Source organism: Erinaceus europaeus, chromosome 11, assembly GCF_950295315.1.
Source record: "Erinaceus europaeus chromosome 11, mEriEur2.1, whole genome shotgun sequence".
In the NCBI taxonomy this organism is placed as follows: Eukaryota; Metazoa; Chordata; class Mammalia; order Eulipotyphla; family Erinaceidae; genus Erinaceus; species Erinaceus europaeus.
Window position 1 is genome coordinate 68,379,906 of NC_080172.1, and position 17,498 is coordinate 68,397,403.

Consider the following 17,498-nt stretch of genomic DNA (forward strand, 5'->3'; position numbering starts at 1 on the left):
AGACTTTAAAAACTGCTGTTTTGATGGGAAGAAATTTTACACTACTGTAAGAATATACACTAATTTAAAAAAAAAACTTTTGGAGGTGTCAGGGAGATAAAATAATGGTTCTCAAAAAGACTCATGCCTGAGGCTCCAAAATTCAATCCCTAGCACAAGGGTTGAGCAGTACTCTGGTTAAAAACATATATTTGGGATGAGCTCTATCAACAAAACAAGAGAAGGATGACCTCCAGGAGCAGTGGATTCATAGTGCAGGCACCAAGCCCCATCAATAACCTTGGAGGCAAAAGTAAAAATAAATAAATAAAAACAAGAGAAGGAAAGTGTTGGCAAGGATGTGGAGAGAGAGGGAACTCTACTGCACTGCTGGTGAGAGTGCAAATTGATGCAGCCATTATGGAGAACAGTATGGAGAATCTTTAAACAAATACAAATGAAAATACCTTATGATCTAGCAATTATACTCCCAGGTATTTACCCAAAAGATATAATAACACAGATTTGAAGGAACATATGCACCCCTATGTTCATAGCAGCTTTATCCACAATAGCAAAAACTTGGAAACAACCAAAATGCCCTTCAACAGATAACTGTATAAAAAGTTATGGGACATATACTCAGTGGAGTATTACTCAGCAAAAAAAAAAAAAATGTCCCTAGGATAAAGTGATGTAACTGGAGATTATGCTCAGTGAAGCAAGGAAGGAGGTAAAGGACAACTACAGAATGGTTTTGCTCATATGTGGAATATAGAGAATTGAACATATGAATGTGGAAAAAAAGTGAACCTATAATGTAAGACTGTGGGAGAACTATAGTGGTTATCTATGGTGGTCGGGATGGGGACACAGACCTTTGGTGATGGGAGTAGTGGAAAAAAAAAAAAGATTCCTGGTCTAGTCCCCAGAACCGCATGTATCAAAGTGGTACTCTAGTTTCCCTCTCATAGGCTTTCTCTCTCTCCTCTTTCTCCTCCTCTCCCCCTTTTCCTCTCCCTCTCCCTTCTCCCCCTCCCTCCCTCCCTTTCTCTGTCCCATATGAATTTCTATTTCATATGTAATAAATAAATTAAAAAGAAAAACTTTTGGAAAACAATGTAGAAAAAGACCAGATACTTGAAAATAATGCATCATTAACAATTCTATTGTTAGAAATGTATTCTAAGAAAGTAATAACAGATTGCCAATATATATATGAGGCACCCATCTTAGCATTGTTTATAATAGGCTGAAGATAGAAATAAGCTATATACATTAAACAACAGAGGATCAGTTAAACAAATCCCATCAATGGAATATTATTCACCTATTGGATTTATTTACTGAGGATCCACAATGGACCAGATGCTATTTTAAGAGTTGGAGAAATAATATTAAACAAAACACATAAAAGGCCTGCCTTCATGGAATATTAGTGGGGAGAGACAGAAATAAGTAAAACAAAATACAGAATATGTTAGGAATGGCAAGTGCTTTGAAAAAAACAAATCATAAAATGGAGTTGGGAGGAGGATGACATTTCAACAAAAATTGATGTAAATAAATAAGCCACCCTCATGGCAAGGGAAATAGTTTAGCAAGCCTAAGGCTACAATGCTTGGCAATACATATGCCACAACTGAGCAGCGCTCTGATTGGTGTCTTTCTTTCTTTTTTAATATTTTATTTATTTATTTTCCTTTTTGTTGCCCTTGTTTTTATCATTGTTGTGGTTATTATTGTTATTGATGTTGTTGTTGCCAGATAGCACAGAGAGAAATGGAGAGAGGAAGAGAAGACAGAGAGGGGAAGAGAAAGATAGACACCTGCAGACCGGCTTCACTGCTTGTGAAGCGACCCTCATGCAGGTGGGGAGCCTCGGCTCAAACCGGGATCCTTATGCCCATCCTTGCACTTTGCACCATGTGCGCTTAACCCACTGTGCTACCATCCGGCCCCCCAGATCAGTCTGTCTGTCTGTCTGTCTATCTACCTATCCTTTATTATTATTATTATCATTGCCACCAGGGTTATCGATAGGGCTCGGTGCCTACAGAACGAAATCTACCACTACCTGTGACCACTTTTTCCTTTTTTATTTTTTCGTCTTTTCTTTTTATTTGGTAAGACAGAGAGAAATTGGAAATGGAGGGAGGGAGGGAGGTGGGGAGAGAGAGAGAGAGAGACCTGCAACACTGCTTCACCACTCATGAAGCTTCCCCACTGCAGGTGGGTTCCAAGGGTGGGAACCTGTTGGTATGCTTCTAAAGCCCCTTCTGTTTCATTGGTTTAATCCCCGCTGCTTAACACTGTATTCTATTTACACAACCACTGTTAACTAAGCACCACCCTGCCTGCAGGGCATTGGTTTAGTCCCCACTGGTTCACGATGTCTTTTTGCTCTGCCCCCTCTCCTTGTCATACCCTGATTTTCACCAATCTCTTTTCGATCCACCCTCTCTACGTCACATCCTGTTTACACCCTACTTGGCGAGTATATATATATATATATATATATGGACATATATATATGGACAGGATTGTGATTATAGTTTAGTTTAGGTTATCTTAGATTGTGCTGCGTTCCACATGAATAAAGAGATACAGCTCAGCCATGAGTACCTGGTCGTCTGTCTCCCGCCCGCAAAGCCAGCCCAGCATAACGGCACCCTGAACAGGGACTGGCATGAACCCAGGTTTTAGCACATGATAACGTGTGCCCTCAACTAGATGTGCCGTCACCCAGCCCCCCAATAAATCTTTTTAAAAAGAAAGCAGACTCCCATACCCAAGATGTTCCAAGCACAGTTTATAGTCATTCACTACTTCAATTGTCTATTACCCATTTCAACTTTAATGTTTTTAAAGTTGGGCAGGGGTAGATAGCATAAGGGTTATGCAAAGAGATTCTCATGCCTGAGGCTCCAAAGTCCCAGGTTCATCCCCCTGCAACACCATATAAGCCAGAGCTGATCAGTGTTCTAGTAAAAAAAAAAAAAAAAAAAGTAGAAGCAAAAATTCATTTCTAAGCCTCTGGGTGGTGGTACACCTGGTCAAGCACAACATTGCCATGTACAAGGATTCTGGTTCAAACCCCTGGTTCCCAAGTGCAGAGAGGGAAGCTTCAGGAAAGGCATAGCAGTGCTGCAGGTGTCTCTTTCTTTCTATCTCCCCTTCCTTTTTCAATTTCTCTCTTTCCTATCAAATTTTAAAAAATAATTAATAAACATTTTAAAAAATAATTTGAGTGTCTGGGCACAGGTGGCACAGTGAATAAAGCATTGGATTCTCTGGAGCCAGGTGGTGGTGCACCTAGTTGAGTGCACAAGTTACAATGCATAAGGACCCAGGTTCAAGCTCCCCATCCCCACCTGCTGGGGTAAAGCTTTGAGAGTAGTGAGTGAAGCAGTGCTGTAGGTGTCTCTCTGTCTCTCTCCCTTTCTATCACCCCTTCTCTCTTAATTTCTGGCTGTCTCTATCCAATAAATAAATAATTTTTTTTAAAAGCATTGGATTATCAAGCAGGAGGTCCTGAATTCAATTCCTGGCATCATATGTCTGGTTCTTTCTCTCTCTCTCCTCCTATCTTTCTCGTTAATAAATAAATAAAATATAAAATAAAATAAAATAAATTTGACTTTAGGCTCATAAAAATTATTTAAATATATTGCTTGCTTGCTTGCTTTTTCTCTTTCTTTCTTTCTTTCTCTAGATAGAGACAAAGAAGCAGAGAGAAGAAGAGACCACAGCACCGAAGCTTCCTTCAATGTTGTGAGAACTGGGCTTGAACCTGTGTAGAACCTATAGCAAAGTAACATACTATATTTCAAATACTCAGAAGCCACCTGCTGCCTGCTGTTGGTGGTTCCCATATCTAGATGACACACCTCCAGACTCTTAGTTCCTATGCTCTCTTGCATGTCTCTTCTGAGTTCTTGTAACCATTACCTCCAAAATCTCTCACACCTATTCTTTTTTTTTTTCTCCCCACCCACCCACCCACCCCAGAGTCTTTTACGTTGGTGTAATACTCCAATTCCATTTCAGGTTCTACTTCTGTTTTCTTTTCTAATCTTGTTTTTCAACTTCGGCCTGAGAGTGAGATCATCCCATATTCATCCTTCTGTTTCTGACTTATTTCACTCAACATGATTTTTTCAAGGTCCATCCAAGATCGGCTGAAAACGGTGAAGTCACCATTTTTTACAGCTGAGTAGTATTCCATCGTGTATATATACCACAACTTGCTCAGCCACTCATCTGTTGTTGGACACCTGGGTTGCTGCCAGGTTTTGGCTATTACAAATTGTGCTGCCAAGAACATATGTGTACACAGATCTTTTTGGATGGATGTGTTGGGTTCCTTAGGATATATCCCCAGGAGGGGAATTGCAGGGTCATAGGGTAGGTCCATTTCTAGCCTTCTGAGAGTTCTCCAGACTGTTCTCCACAGAGGTTGGACCAATTGACATTCCCACCAGCAGTGCAGGAGGGTTCCTTTGACCCCACACCCTCTCCAGCATTTGCTGCTGTTACCTTTTCTGATGTATGACATTCTCACAGGAGTGAAGTGATATCTCATTGTTGTCTTTATTTGCTTTTCTCTGACAATCAGAGACTTGGAGCATTTTTTCATGTGTTCCTCAGCCTTTTGGATCTCTTCTGTGGTGAATATTCTGTCCAAGTCCTCCCCCCATTTTTGAATGGGGTTATTTGTTGTCTTGTTGTTGAGTCTGGCAAGCTCTTTATATATGTTGGTTATTAAACTCTTATCTGATGTATGGCATGTAAAGATCTTCTCCCATTCTGTGAGGGGTCTCTTGGTTTGAGTAGTGGTTTCTTTTGCTGTGCAGAAGCTCTTTAATTTGATGTAGTCCCATAGGATTATACTTGCCTTAGTCTTCCTTGTAATTGGATTCATTTCACTGAAAATGTCTTTAAAATTTATGCGGAAAAAAGTTCTGCCAATATTTTCCTCTAAGTATCTGATAGTTTGTGGTCTAACATCCAAGTCCTTGATCCATTTGGAATTTACTTTTGTATTTGGTGAAATACAGTGATTCAGTTTCATTCTTCTGCATGTTTCAACCCATTGTTTCCAACACCATTTGTTGAAGAGACTCTGCTTTCCCCATGTAATAGTCTGGGCCCCTTTGTCAAAGATTAGATGTCCATACGTGTGGGGCCTCATTTCTGGGCTCTCAGTTCTATTCCACTGGTCAGTGTGTCTGTTCATGTTCCAGTACCAAGCAGTTTTGATGACAATGGCCCTATAATACAGTTTGAGATCTGGGAGTGTGATGCCTCCGGTTCTGTTCTTTTTTCTCAAGATTGTTTTGGCAATTCTAGGTCTTTTCTGGTTCCAGATAAACATTTGTAGCATTTTTTCTATTCTCCTAAAAAATGTGCTTGGGATCTTGATGGGGATAGCATTAAATCTGTAGATGGCTCTGGGTAATATATTCATTTTGATGATGTTAATTCTTCCAACCCATGAACATGGAATATCTTTCCACTTCTTTGTGTCTTTTTCAATTTCTTTGAGTAGTGACTCATAATTTTCAGTATACAAGTCTTTCACTTCTTTGGTTAGGTTTACTCCTAGATATTTTATTGTTTTTGTTGCTATAGTAAAAGGAACTGATTTCTGGATTTCTATTTCTTCTAACTTAGTGTTTGCATAGAGGAATGCCACTGACTTTTGAATGTTAATTTTATAGCCTGACACATTACTGTATTGCCTGATGATTTCCAAAAGCTTCTTGCTGGATTCCTTAGGTTTTTCCATGTATACTATCATGTCATCTGCAAATAAGGAGAGTTTGACTTCTTCTCTTCCTATCTGTATGCCTTTAATTCCTTGCTCCTGCCTGATTGCTATGGACACACCTATTCTTTTTACCCTTCTCAATTCAACCCACTTCAACACCATTCAATCTTTAGTAATTGTTCACTGTTATAAGGACCTGTCAATTACACTTCCACTAAAAAACCTAATTATAATAGCTAACATTTGTGGAATACCTATAAGATACCAGGAACTATTCTAAGCACTCTCCATGTATTATCTGACTTTAACTGTCATATTACTGTAATCGAGTAAGTTCTCAATATTCCTGCCTTCATGATGAAAACATGGAGGAGCAAAAATTTTTACTAACTTCCCTGAGATTATAAAATCACTGAATGGAGGAGCTGGAATTTGAATCCCGCTCACTCTGTTTTATCCATTTCCCATACCCTACCAGTAGTCTGTCTCTTTCTCTAAAATATCTACATAAAATATATGTATGGAGTGTAGTTTGTTGTTTGTTTGTTTTGAGGTCTGGGGACCTTATACTGCTCCTGAATCTACTTTTTTTTTTTTTTATCTGCACTTCAAAAAGAGATAGGAAGAGACACAGAGAGAGGAGAGGCCATAGAACTGCTCCACTATCTTCCCCCTAGTGCCATGCATGGCACTCCCATGTAATGCTGAGCCTTAAACCTAGGTCCTCATGAAAGCAAGGTATGCGCTCTACCAAGGAACTTACTTCCCGGTAATGAATAGATGACTTTTACTATCTTTTTTTTTTATTTACATACATTTCCTAATTTTTCTGCAAATGAAATATGTCACTTTGGGGCCAGCAAAACAGCTCACTTGAGTCAGACACTGTTTTGCCATGTGTGTGACCAAGGTTCGAGCCAGGCCCCCACTACATTGAAGGGACCACATTTGGTACTGTGGTTGCTCTCACTCTCCCCCTCTGCCTCTCTACCTTTCTGTCTCTTTCAAAAAGAAAGATATCAATTTTCACTTCTTATAAGTTATTTTCTAGGATTTACTTTATTCACACATATAAGAAAGAGTTACACAGGAGACACAGAGAGAAAAACTTATGCAACGTTGAGGATAAAACTAGGAGCTCAAGGCAAGCAAGTCCAGCATTTTACCAGTTGAACCATATCCCCAGTCACTAAAGTGTAAGTCTTTAGCTGTCTTTATCCACCCAACTCAATTCAGTGTGCCCTCACTGAGGCAGAAAAACAGACAAAGGACCTCTCAAATGTCTTCAGGATCTCAGTCTATTGTTCTTTAGTCAGTCCCCTCTGATATCACACAAAAATATAATATCTTGCTATCTTCCTGGTAAATGGAGACTTAATTTTTTCTCCTGACCTAATATGATAGGGTTAAAAAAAAAACTTTATTTGATAGGACAGAGAAAAATTGAGAGGGAAAGGGGGTGAAGAGGGAGAAACAGAGATATCTATAGCACTGCTTTGACACTTGTGAAGCTTTCCCCCTGCAGGTGGGGACCGGGAGTTTGAACCCAGGTCCTTGTATATAGTAACACATGCACTTAAACAGGTGCACCACTGGCTGCTCCCGATAGGATGTCTTAAATATCTAATCTCGATGGTTCACAACCAAAGGAGTCGTTTTAGTTTTCTGTGTTGTCATGACCTTCATGTGCAATTTTAGCACTCTGGGTTGACTTTTTCAGACTATCTATCACAATGCTAAAACTCCCCCTCTGGCAGAATATTCCCATTTGGTTGGGACCTGGTTTAAGCACATGGCAAGGCAGGTGCTCTTATAGCTGAGCTCCTTCGTTGGACTCATGAATCATTTTAAATCTCAAGGATTTACATGAAAATCTGTAACATTTCTGTATACAAACAAGGAATCATAAAAGGGAAATAAAAGATTCAATCCCATTTGCAATAGAACCCCAAAAGATAAATATCTTGGAGTGAATCTCACAAAGGAGGTGAAGGACCTTTATAACAAAAACCATAAGACATCACAAAAAGAAATAGAGAAGGACACACAGAAGTGGGAGACAATTACGTGCTCCTGGATTGGAAGAATTTACATTATTAAAATGGCCATTCTACCAAAAGCAATCTATAATTTCAATGCAATTCCTATCAAAATTCCAATTGCTTTTTTCAAGCAAATTGAACAGCTTGTCCAAAAATGTGTGAAGCCCCAAAAGGCCGTAAATTGCCAAAGTAATTCTGAAAAAAAAAAAAAAAGGAAAAACATGGCAGAGGTAGATAGCATAATGGTTATGCAAACAGACTCTCATGCCTGAGGCTCCAAAATTCCAAGTTCAATCTCCTGCACCACGATAAGCCAAAGCTGAGCAGTGCTATCCTATGGATTTAAAACAAAAACAAAAAACTGGGGAATGTTATGCATGTACAAACTATTGTATTTACTGTTGAATGTAAAACATTAATACCCCAATAAAGAAATAAATTTAAAAAAATATGGAGGTATAACACTCCCCAACTTCAGTTTATACTACAAAGCAATAGTAATCAAAATAGCATGGTACCAGAATAAAAATGAACAACTGAATCAATGGAGCAGAACTGAAAGCCCAGAAATGAGTCCACACATATATAACCATCTAACATATGAGACAGGGGACAAAACCATTCAATGAAGTTCTCCTCAACAGATGGTGCTGGGAAAATTGAACAGCCACATGTAGAAAAGTAAAACTAGGCAGCCAGGCAGTGGTGCACTTGGTTAAGCACACACATTACAGTGCGTAAGGACCCAGGTTCAAGTCCCTGGTCCCCACTTGCAGGGGGAAAGCTTCATGAGTAGTGAAGCAGGGCTGTACATGTCTGTCTGTCTGTCTCTCTCTCTCTCTCTCTCCCTCTTCTGACTTCCTGTCTCTATCCAGTAATAAGTAAATAAATAAATAAAATATAAAATAAAATAAAAAAGAAAAGTAAAACTAGGCCTTTCAGCCACCAAGTTGCAGATACTACCATGATGCCATCCTGACCTCCCTGGACAGATAACCTCACCAATGTGTCCTGCAACTACCCCTCTCCAGAGCCCTACCCCACTAGGGAAAGACAGAAACAGGTTGTGGGTATGGATCGACCTGCCAACATCCATGTCCAGCAGAAAAGCAATTACAGAAGCCAGACTTTCCACCTTCTCCTCCCCATCAAGAATTTTGGTCCATACTCTCAGAGAGGAATAAAGAATAGAAGGGATGGGACACAGAACTCTGATGTTGGGAACTATGTGGAATTGTACCCCTGTTATCTTACAATCTTTAGTTAATCATCATTAAATCACTAATAAAAAATTAAATAAAAATGTTTAATTTTTATTTATAAAATGGAAATACTGACAAGGCTATAGGATAAGAGGGATACAATCCCACAAAATGCCCACCATCAGAACTCTGTATCCAATTCCCTCCCTTGAAAGCTTTCCTAGTCTTTATCCCTTTGGGAGTATGGACTTAAGATCATTATGGGGTGCAGAAGGTGGAAGGTCTGGCTTCTGTAATTGCTTCCCTGCTGGACATGGACATTGGCAGGTCAATCCATACTCCCAGCCTGTCTCTCTCTTCCTAGTGGGGCAGGGATCTGGGGAGGCAGGGCTCCAGAACACATTGGTGGGGTCATCTGCCCAGGAAAGTCAGGTTGGCATCATGGTAGCATCTGGAATCCGGTGGCTGAAAAAGAGTTAAGATAGGGGGTCGGACAGTAGCACAGCAGGTTAAGTGCCAAGGACCTGAGTAAGGATCCTGGTTTAAGTCCCCAGCTCCCCATCTGCAGGGAAGTCGCTTCATGGGCCGTGAAGCAGGTCTGCAGGTGTCTGTCTTTCCCCACTTCTGTCTCCCCTCTTCTCTTGATTTCTCTCTGTCTTATCCAACAGCAGCAGCAATTAAAATAATAATAAGGGTAAGAAGGGCAACAAAATGGGGAAAATGGCCTCCAAGAGCAGTGGATTCATAGTGCAGGCACCAAGTCCCAGCAATAAGCCTGGAAGCAAATATGTGTGTGTGTATATATATATATATGAAAAAGAGTTAAAATATAAAGCAGAACAAGTTGTTGACTTAAAAAAATAAATACTTCACAACCTAACCAACACAAAGATTGCCACCTCAACATGCTTCACTTCAGACTGTGTCCAGAGACTTCACGTGTGGAATGACAACCCTTCAGCTTCATTACTCGGGTGAGACCTTTCTTTTCATAGTATACTCTAATTCCATCTCAGGTGGTTCACTTTCTAACAAAGTCCCAAAACCTAGATATACACCAGTTTCTGTGAGAGAGAGCATATGTTCACACGTATCCGTAAACTACTGCAAAATATATACCTGAAAGCAGAAGTACACTAGAGTTTGCAGTGAGTACCCCCCTAACACTTCCTCTCCACTATTCCAAGCTTTGGGTCCATGATTGCTCAACAACTTGTTTGGCTTCGTATGTTAACTCTCTTTTCAGTCACCAGGTTCCAGATGTCATCAGGATGCCGGCCAGGCTTCCCTAGACTGAAGACCCCACCAATGTGTCCTGGAGCTCAGCTTCCCCAGAGACCCACCCTACTAGGGAAAGAGAGAGGCAGACTGGGAGTATGGACCGACCAGTCAACGTCCATGTTCAGGGGGGAAGCAATTACAGAAGCCAGAGACCTTCCACCTTCTGCAGCCCACAATGACCCTGGGTCCATGCTCCCAGAGGGATAGAGAATGGGAAAGCTATCAGGGGAGGGGGTGGGATATGGAGATTGGGTGGTGGGAATTGTGTGGAATTGTACCTCTCCTACCCTATGGTTTTGTTAATTAATCCTTTCTTAAATAAAAAAAGAAAAAGAAATAAATAAATACTTTTTATGAAAACTTTTCTGAAAGATGAAGGGTCCTTAATGGTCTATCCACTTACTGTGGGCTTTGAGCCTTTTGTCTGCTTGCTTATTTTCTTTTTGTTTCATAGTGCCATGGGATAAAGCCAGGGTCTCACACCTGCAGGACACCACCATTAGTGGTCTCTCCATTGTTTGTTGTTGTTGTTGTTGTTGATGATGATGATGATTTTACAGAGAGAGGTATCTGTAGCCACAATAATACCCAGAGTAGCTGACATCATCAACCTCTTTCTTTTTTAATTTGGTAGGACAGAAATTGAGAGGGAAAGGGGAGGTAGGGAAAGGAAAAAAAGATAGACACTGCAGCCCTGCTTTATGACTTATCAAGTTCCTCCCACCCTGCAGGTGTGGACTGGGGGCTTGAACCCAGGTCCTTTTGCATGGTTACATATGCACTCAACTGGGAAATCAATGCCCAGCCCCATCTTGATTTCCATTGTACCCTACATCTGCTCCAGCCTTATCTGCTACTGGACCCAACACCTACTCCACATTTCAGACAACCAGAGATTTGCAATCCCAGGAACTTTCAATTTTACCACCTGATAATTGCTGAAGCATAAAAAATGCTAACTGTTGAAATTCATTTTTCCTATCAACTTGTATATTGCTACTTCTGCACTGCTCACCACATATTAATCTTCTGCCATTATTTATATGTCATTATTTGCATACTTACTTTAAAAATTTTTTATATTTATTTATTTTCCCTTTTGTCCTTGTTGTAATTATTGTTGTTGTTATTGATGTCATCATTGCTAGATAGGACAGACAGAAATGGAGAGAGGAGGGGAAGACAGAGTGGAGGAGAGAAAGACAGACACCTGCAGACCTGCTTCACCACTTGTGAAGTGACTCCCCTGCAGGTGGGGAGCTGGGGGCTCGAACTGGGATCCTTGCCTCGGTTCTTGCGCTTCATGCCATGTGTGCTTAACCCACAGCGCCACCGCCTGATTCCCTGCATATTCACTTTTTATGCCTACCAATATTTAAACACCTGTAGCATGTCAAAGGTATGTTCTAGGTATATCATATATACTATTTAATCCTCACAACAGCCTTGTGAGATAAGTACTACCATCCCCATTTGACAAATTAAGAATCTGAAACTATCACAGGTTAATTAATTTTCTCAAAGAAGCACCCTTACTAAGTAGTAGAGTCATCACTTATTCTTTTTTAACAGATTTACTTATTAATGAGAACTAGAGCATCACTCTGGCACATAAGATGCTGGGAGTCAAACTCAGAAACCTCATGCTTACAAGTCCATAGATGTAGCCACTGTGCCACATCCCAGGCTGTATTTCACTTATTCTAACCCCTTTTTTAATTTGCATATGAATTTCTTGTGCTGGATATTAATGGTGGGGACTCTTTATCAGGGCACAGCCAAATCTAATGACAACAATGCTGTTCCAGGCTTGTTTCTGGAAGCCGAGGCAGCCTGCTGGCTCTAATAAGGAAATAGAGAGGTTTAGGCTTAAACTGTGGTGACAGAGAACAGGGAGTTTTAGATTGTTAAACTTGTCTGGGCTTGGCATTCCTTTTGCAAAGTCACTAGTGGAACCAAATATCCTGGATGGTGTTTGTCTTCATGAATCACTTCTTTAGACCTGCAGAGTCCAGGCTAAGTGCTGAATAAGTGCCAGCAAGCCATTTCCTATAACACAATGAGTCTAAGTCAAAGGAGAGAAGAGTAGAAACCTGGCCATAGCTGATCTACTTTGTTTTGAGCTTCCAGTACTAATTGCTTCCAAAGGGATTACTAGTGTATACAGAGGAGCCCACTGGGCTTAGGAATCTGTCAGACATGAATTGGAATAATTTTTTAATTATTTAACAAAAGCACTGCACAACTTTGGCTTGTGATAGTGCCAGGTCTTGAACTGAGGACCTCAAAGCATCCAATATGAAGAGATGTTGCATTAACAGTGGTGCTATTTCCCTGTTCCTAATATATATATGTATATGTATATGTATATGTATATATATATATATATAATACAACACTATATAATATATGATATATTGTTTTTTAAACATTTTTTATTTGTTATTGGATAGAGACAGAGAGAAATTGAGAGAGAAGAGTGAGATAGAGAGGAAGAGAGAAACGCCTGCAGGCCTGCTTCACTGCCTGTGAAATGACTCCCCTGCAGGTGGAGAACTGGGGATCCTAACCAGTCCTTGAGCTTTGCGCCACGTGCACTTAACCCACTGCGCTACCGCCCGACTCCCAATATATTATATATTACTTAAGTAGAATTTTAGAGGGAAGGGGGAGCTAAAGAGAGGGAGAGACCTGCAGCACTTTCACAGACTGTGAGCATTCCCCTGCTAGTGGAAAAGGGGCTAGAATTGATTTTCCACCATTTAGGGTCCTAAATTTGTTAGGTTACTTCATATTGCCAAGTGCAGTGTATTATAATAAAGGGTCTATTCTCTTCCTTATTGTTTTGGAGCCCAGGGTGTGCAGCACTGTTTGCTCAAGAAAAATGTAAACAGGGCTTGCCTAAGGGCAATGAGTGTATTTTAAACCTAAAGCATTTTCACTCTGCTCTGGAGTGTGGTTCTGATAGTGGTGGGGGCTAAGAGGAAAGGGGGCTAGGTAACTAACGATGTTTTGTTTATTTTTAAATATATTTGCATTTGCTCTTTCAATTCTCAAAGCAATTATTTTCAGGGTAGATGGCATCAAAGCATCTATTCTACAGGTGCAAAAACTGAGTGATGACAGGCAGGGCCTAGAACCCTGGCATGCTGGTTTCCACAATATTGCACTACTAGAGCTCAGCCTCTTTTCGTTGTGATTGTCTTGTTGTTTGTTTGTCTGTTATATCCAGAGTCTCATAGCTCCAAACGACATTTTCGGATAGAGTAAGAAAGGGAGAGAGAGAGAGAGAGAGGAAGAGATGGAAGGGGGGAGGAGGAAAGAAGAGGAGAGGGTGAGGAAGAGGGAGAGGGGTGAAACTCAGCACTGAAGCATCCTTCTATGCAGTGGACCTGGGTTGGGCACATGGCAAAGTAGCCCACTATCCAAGTGAGCCTATTTTGCCAGTCCAGCTCATGATTTTTTGGCGAAACCTTTTCTTTTTTTATTATTATTATTTTTTCCTCCTCCAGGGTTATTGCTGGGCTCGGTGCCTGCACCATGAATCCACCGCTCCTGGAGGCCATTCCCCCCCCCCTTTTGTTGTCCTTGTTGTAGCTTCGTTGTGGTTATTATTATTGCCCTTATTGACACAATTCGTTGTTGGATAGGACAGAGAGAAATGGAGAGAGGAGGGGAAGACAGAGAGAAGGGGAGAGAAAGATAGACACCTGCAGACCTGCTTCACCGCCTGTGAAGCGACTCCCCTGCAGGTGGGGATCCTTACGCCGGTCCCTGCGCTTTGCGCCACATGCGCTTAACCCACCCAACCCCCTTGGCGAAACCTTTTCTATAGGCTAATGTCAGACATTTAAATAGTACTAACGGCAGAACTTGTACAAAAGTTAGAATTCTTAAGGATCAATATTCTGCCCTCCCACTGAACCAAGATAATATGAAGGATTAAATTTCTTTTTAGTGGTCCAGGAGGTGGTGCAGTAGATAAAAGCACTGACTCTCAAGCGTGAAGTCCTGAGTTCAATCCCTGGCAGCACATGTACCTGAGTGATGTCTGGCTCTTTCTCTCTTCCTTTCTCATGAATAAATAAAATACTTTAAAATTTTTCTTTTTAATTTCACATTTTCTGTAGTTGACAAAGATCACAATAAGAGTGTCAAGTGAATAGTAAGACTATTCACTTCTACTCTCAGAAGATGCCCAAGTTGTAGTTGTAGGCAAGCAGGCTTGCTTGAAAGGGTTAACTTGGAGGGTGGGGTAGTTAGTATAATGGTTACGTAAAGAGATTCTCATGCCTGAGACCCCAAAATCCCAGGTTCAATCCCCATACCAAAATAAGCCAGAGCTGAGCTATACACTAGTTAAAAAAAAAAAAATTAACTTGGTTGGCAAGATCACCACAAGTCACCAAAGTCAGTAAGCCATAGTCACTGACAAAATCCCCTTGTTCTCAGTCATCTTTAAAGACAGGTTGTATCCAACACATCCATCCAAAAAGATCTGTGTACACATATGTTCTTGGCAGCACAATTTGTAATAGCCAAAACCTGGCAGCAACCCAGGTGTCCAACAACAGATGAGTGGCTGAGCAAGTTGTGGTATATATGCATAATGGAATACTACTCAGCTGTAAAAAATGGTGACTTCACTGTTTTCAGCCCATCTTGAATGGACCTTGAAAAATTCATGTTGAGTGAAATAAGTCAGAAACAGAAGGATGAATATGGGATGATCTCACTCTCAGGCAGAAGTTGAAAAACAAGATCAGAAAAGAAAACACAAGTCGAACCTGAAATGGAATTGGCATATCATACCAAAGTAAAAGACTCTGGGGTGGGTGGGTGGGGAGAATACAGGTCCATGAAGGATGATAGAGGACTTAGTGGGGGTTGTATTGTTATGGGAAACTGGGGAATGTTATGCATGTACAAACTATTGTATTTACTGTTGAATGTAAAACATTAATTCCCCAATAAAGAAATAAAATAATAAAATAAAATAAATAAACAAATAAAGACAGGTTGTAACAGGTCTGATACACATGCACTTAAAACAAAAAATTAAAAAAACAGATGCAAGCAAATGGTTTTTAAGACTTGTCAGAACTATAGTGGTTATCTTTAGGAGGTGAGAGGGTAGGGATTCAGAATTTTGATGGTGGGTATGGTATGGAACTGTAATCTTGCAATATTGTAACCTAATATTAATCACAAATTTAAAAATTAAATAAACTGAATAAAATAGGTCATAAAGTGACTAGATGGAAATGCAGATGACCCAGGGTAGATCCTCACTGGGACTGACTGAAAAAAAGTTACCAAAGTCCCAGTGACTGGTGACACTTGTGCCGTATTCATGAATGAAGTCCAACACCTTTACCCACACAAAAATTATACATATACATGCATACTTACTTCATTATGATGTTATTCTGTAAACAGTCTAAAGGCTAGAACACTTTTATTATAATATACTTCTATTTGGGATGGAGTTCTTGCTAATCAGTATATTGACAACTTATAAAAATAAATGTTTCAAGTGAACACAGGGGTGGTTCAGTGGGTAAAAACCATTTGCTTGCATGAGATCCCTAGTTTGATCCCTGGCACCATATATTCTAGAACAGTCTCTCTCTCTCTCCCTCCCCCTCCCTCTCTGTCTCACAACCAATTGTGACACCTAGAATACTCTGTAGAAACAGATTATTGATGTCATCTGAAGTGTTTCACATTTCACAGAGGCAACAGAACAACTTTTATTTTTGCCTTCCCTGATGTCTTATATTTTGTTACTGCGTCTGCCATATGGTTTTCAAAAGTTATTCAGAGCATGATTGAATATTGTTATTTCAATACATAAAAATCACTGGGTTTGTTACTCCTTAATACCTTGTCCTATCCCTCCCAAAGAATATTGTAAAGATATTTCTGTTTGGAAGGCATTTACTACATACTGTTTGAATTATGTTGACAACATTTTAGGAAAACCTTGAAAAAAGTTAATGACATATGTCAGCAAAAGTCCAGAGGAGAGATTGGTAGAAAATGAGAATGGCATATTAGAGAACTCAAAAGTCTGGACAAAGGTGGGGCGTATGCTGCCCCATACATTAAAACAACGTGCTCTGGGGCCAGGGGAGGCAAAACTACACAAGGACCCACACTTAGCACCTGTGAGCATGTGAGGGCTGAAGGAGAGGTGTTGGGATCTTTTGGCCTCTTCCTACAAGTCCCTGCTTCCCATTCCTTTTCTGAAGCCAGAATAAAACCACAAGGATTTCCACTTTGCTCCACCACTTTTCTCAGGCCGTCCCAACTGCTTTCTCATTCCAGTTCTCCCCCCTTTACCACGTTCTACTCGTTCTTCTGTACATAATCTTTTGTTTGCGTTTTTAAGGTAATTGTCGTTCCAGCTGTCGTCTTCCTCCTTCGTTCCCCAGAGCCCATGAACTCAAGTCCCCGATGGGCTCCCAAGAGCCGGGACCTCTCTTCCTGAGCTCAGCAGCCCGAGCCTCGAGGATGATGCAGTGGACCGGCCTCTTCATGACGCCAGTCGACTCCTCTCCCCTCACCCCAGCATCCATACCTCTCCCCAACGAGGAACCTCAATAAACTCGGTGGCTTTTGAAACTGTGTGTGTCCACGTCCCCAAGATCTCTGCTGAGACATTTTTTTCCCCTGAGCTGCGTGGGGTCATTACCTCTTTGCAGGCGTGGAGCTCCTGCCCGGTGGCCCGGGCCACCTGGAGGGCGGTCCCAGCCCAGAGCAGCAGCCGCAGGAGGCGTGGGCACCGCTCAGGTCTCCCCCGGGCGCGGGCGCGGGCGGGGGCGGGGTGATGGAGGCTGCGCCCAGGCTCAGCCATCGCGTCGTCCGGAGCTAGCCGGCGAGCGACAGGAGGCGGCGGCTCAGGTGCAGCGGCTGCTGCTTCTGCGGGCAGAGGCGGGGGAAGGGGAGGGAAGCTGGCAGGGGGTGGGTGTGCGGGGCTGGGCTCTCTTCAGTCACCTCCCTGCTGCGACGCCGAGGCCGCCCATCCTTCCTCCTCCCTCCAAGCTCGTCTCCTCCTCCGACCCACGTCGCCTTGGCAACCGCCTCCTCTCGGCCAGGCGGGGGCCACGCGCGGCTTGGCCGCTCACCTGCGGGTCGCCAAGACATCCGCCGCGGGCGCGCGCCTCCTGCGGGGCCAGTGCACGCGCCCCGGGCCGCAACCGGCCCAACAGGCGGGCG

General features: G+C 41.7%; 1 protein-coding gene across 2 annotated transcripts in view; it reads right to left on the minus strand.

Moving 5' to 3' along the window:
• Positions 1–17,425, minus strand: part of ELAPOR1 (endosome-lysosome associated apoptosis and autophagy regulator 1) — a 100,996-nt gene extending 83,571 nt beyond the window's left edge. Inside the window, exon 1 of one of the 2 annotated variants that reach the window (XM_060201962.1) lies at positions 16,975–17,425. In XM_060201962.1, the coding sequence (XP_060057945.1) occupies positions 16,975–17,136 (162 nt within the window). In that variant the 5' untranslated portion in view covers positions 17,137–17,425. The remainder of the gene's footprint in view (positions 1–16,974) is intronic. The other variant, XM_007529321.3, reaches the window with a different exon arrangement.
• Between the last annotated feature and the right edge of the window lie 73 nt (positions 17,426–17,498).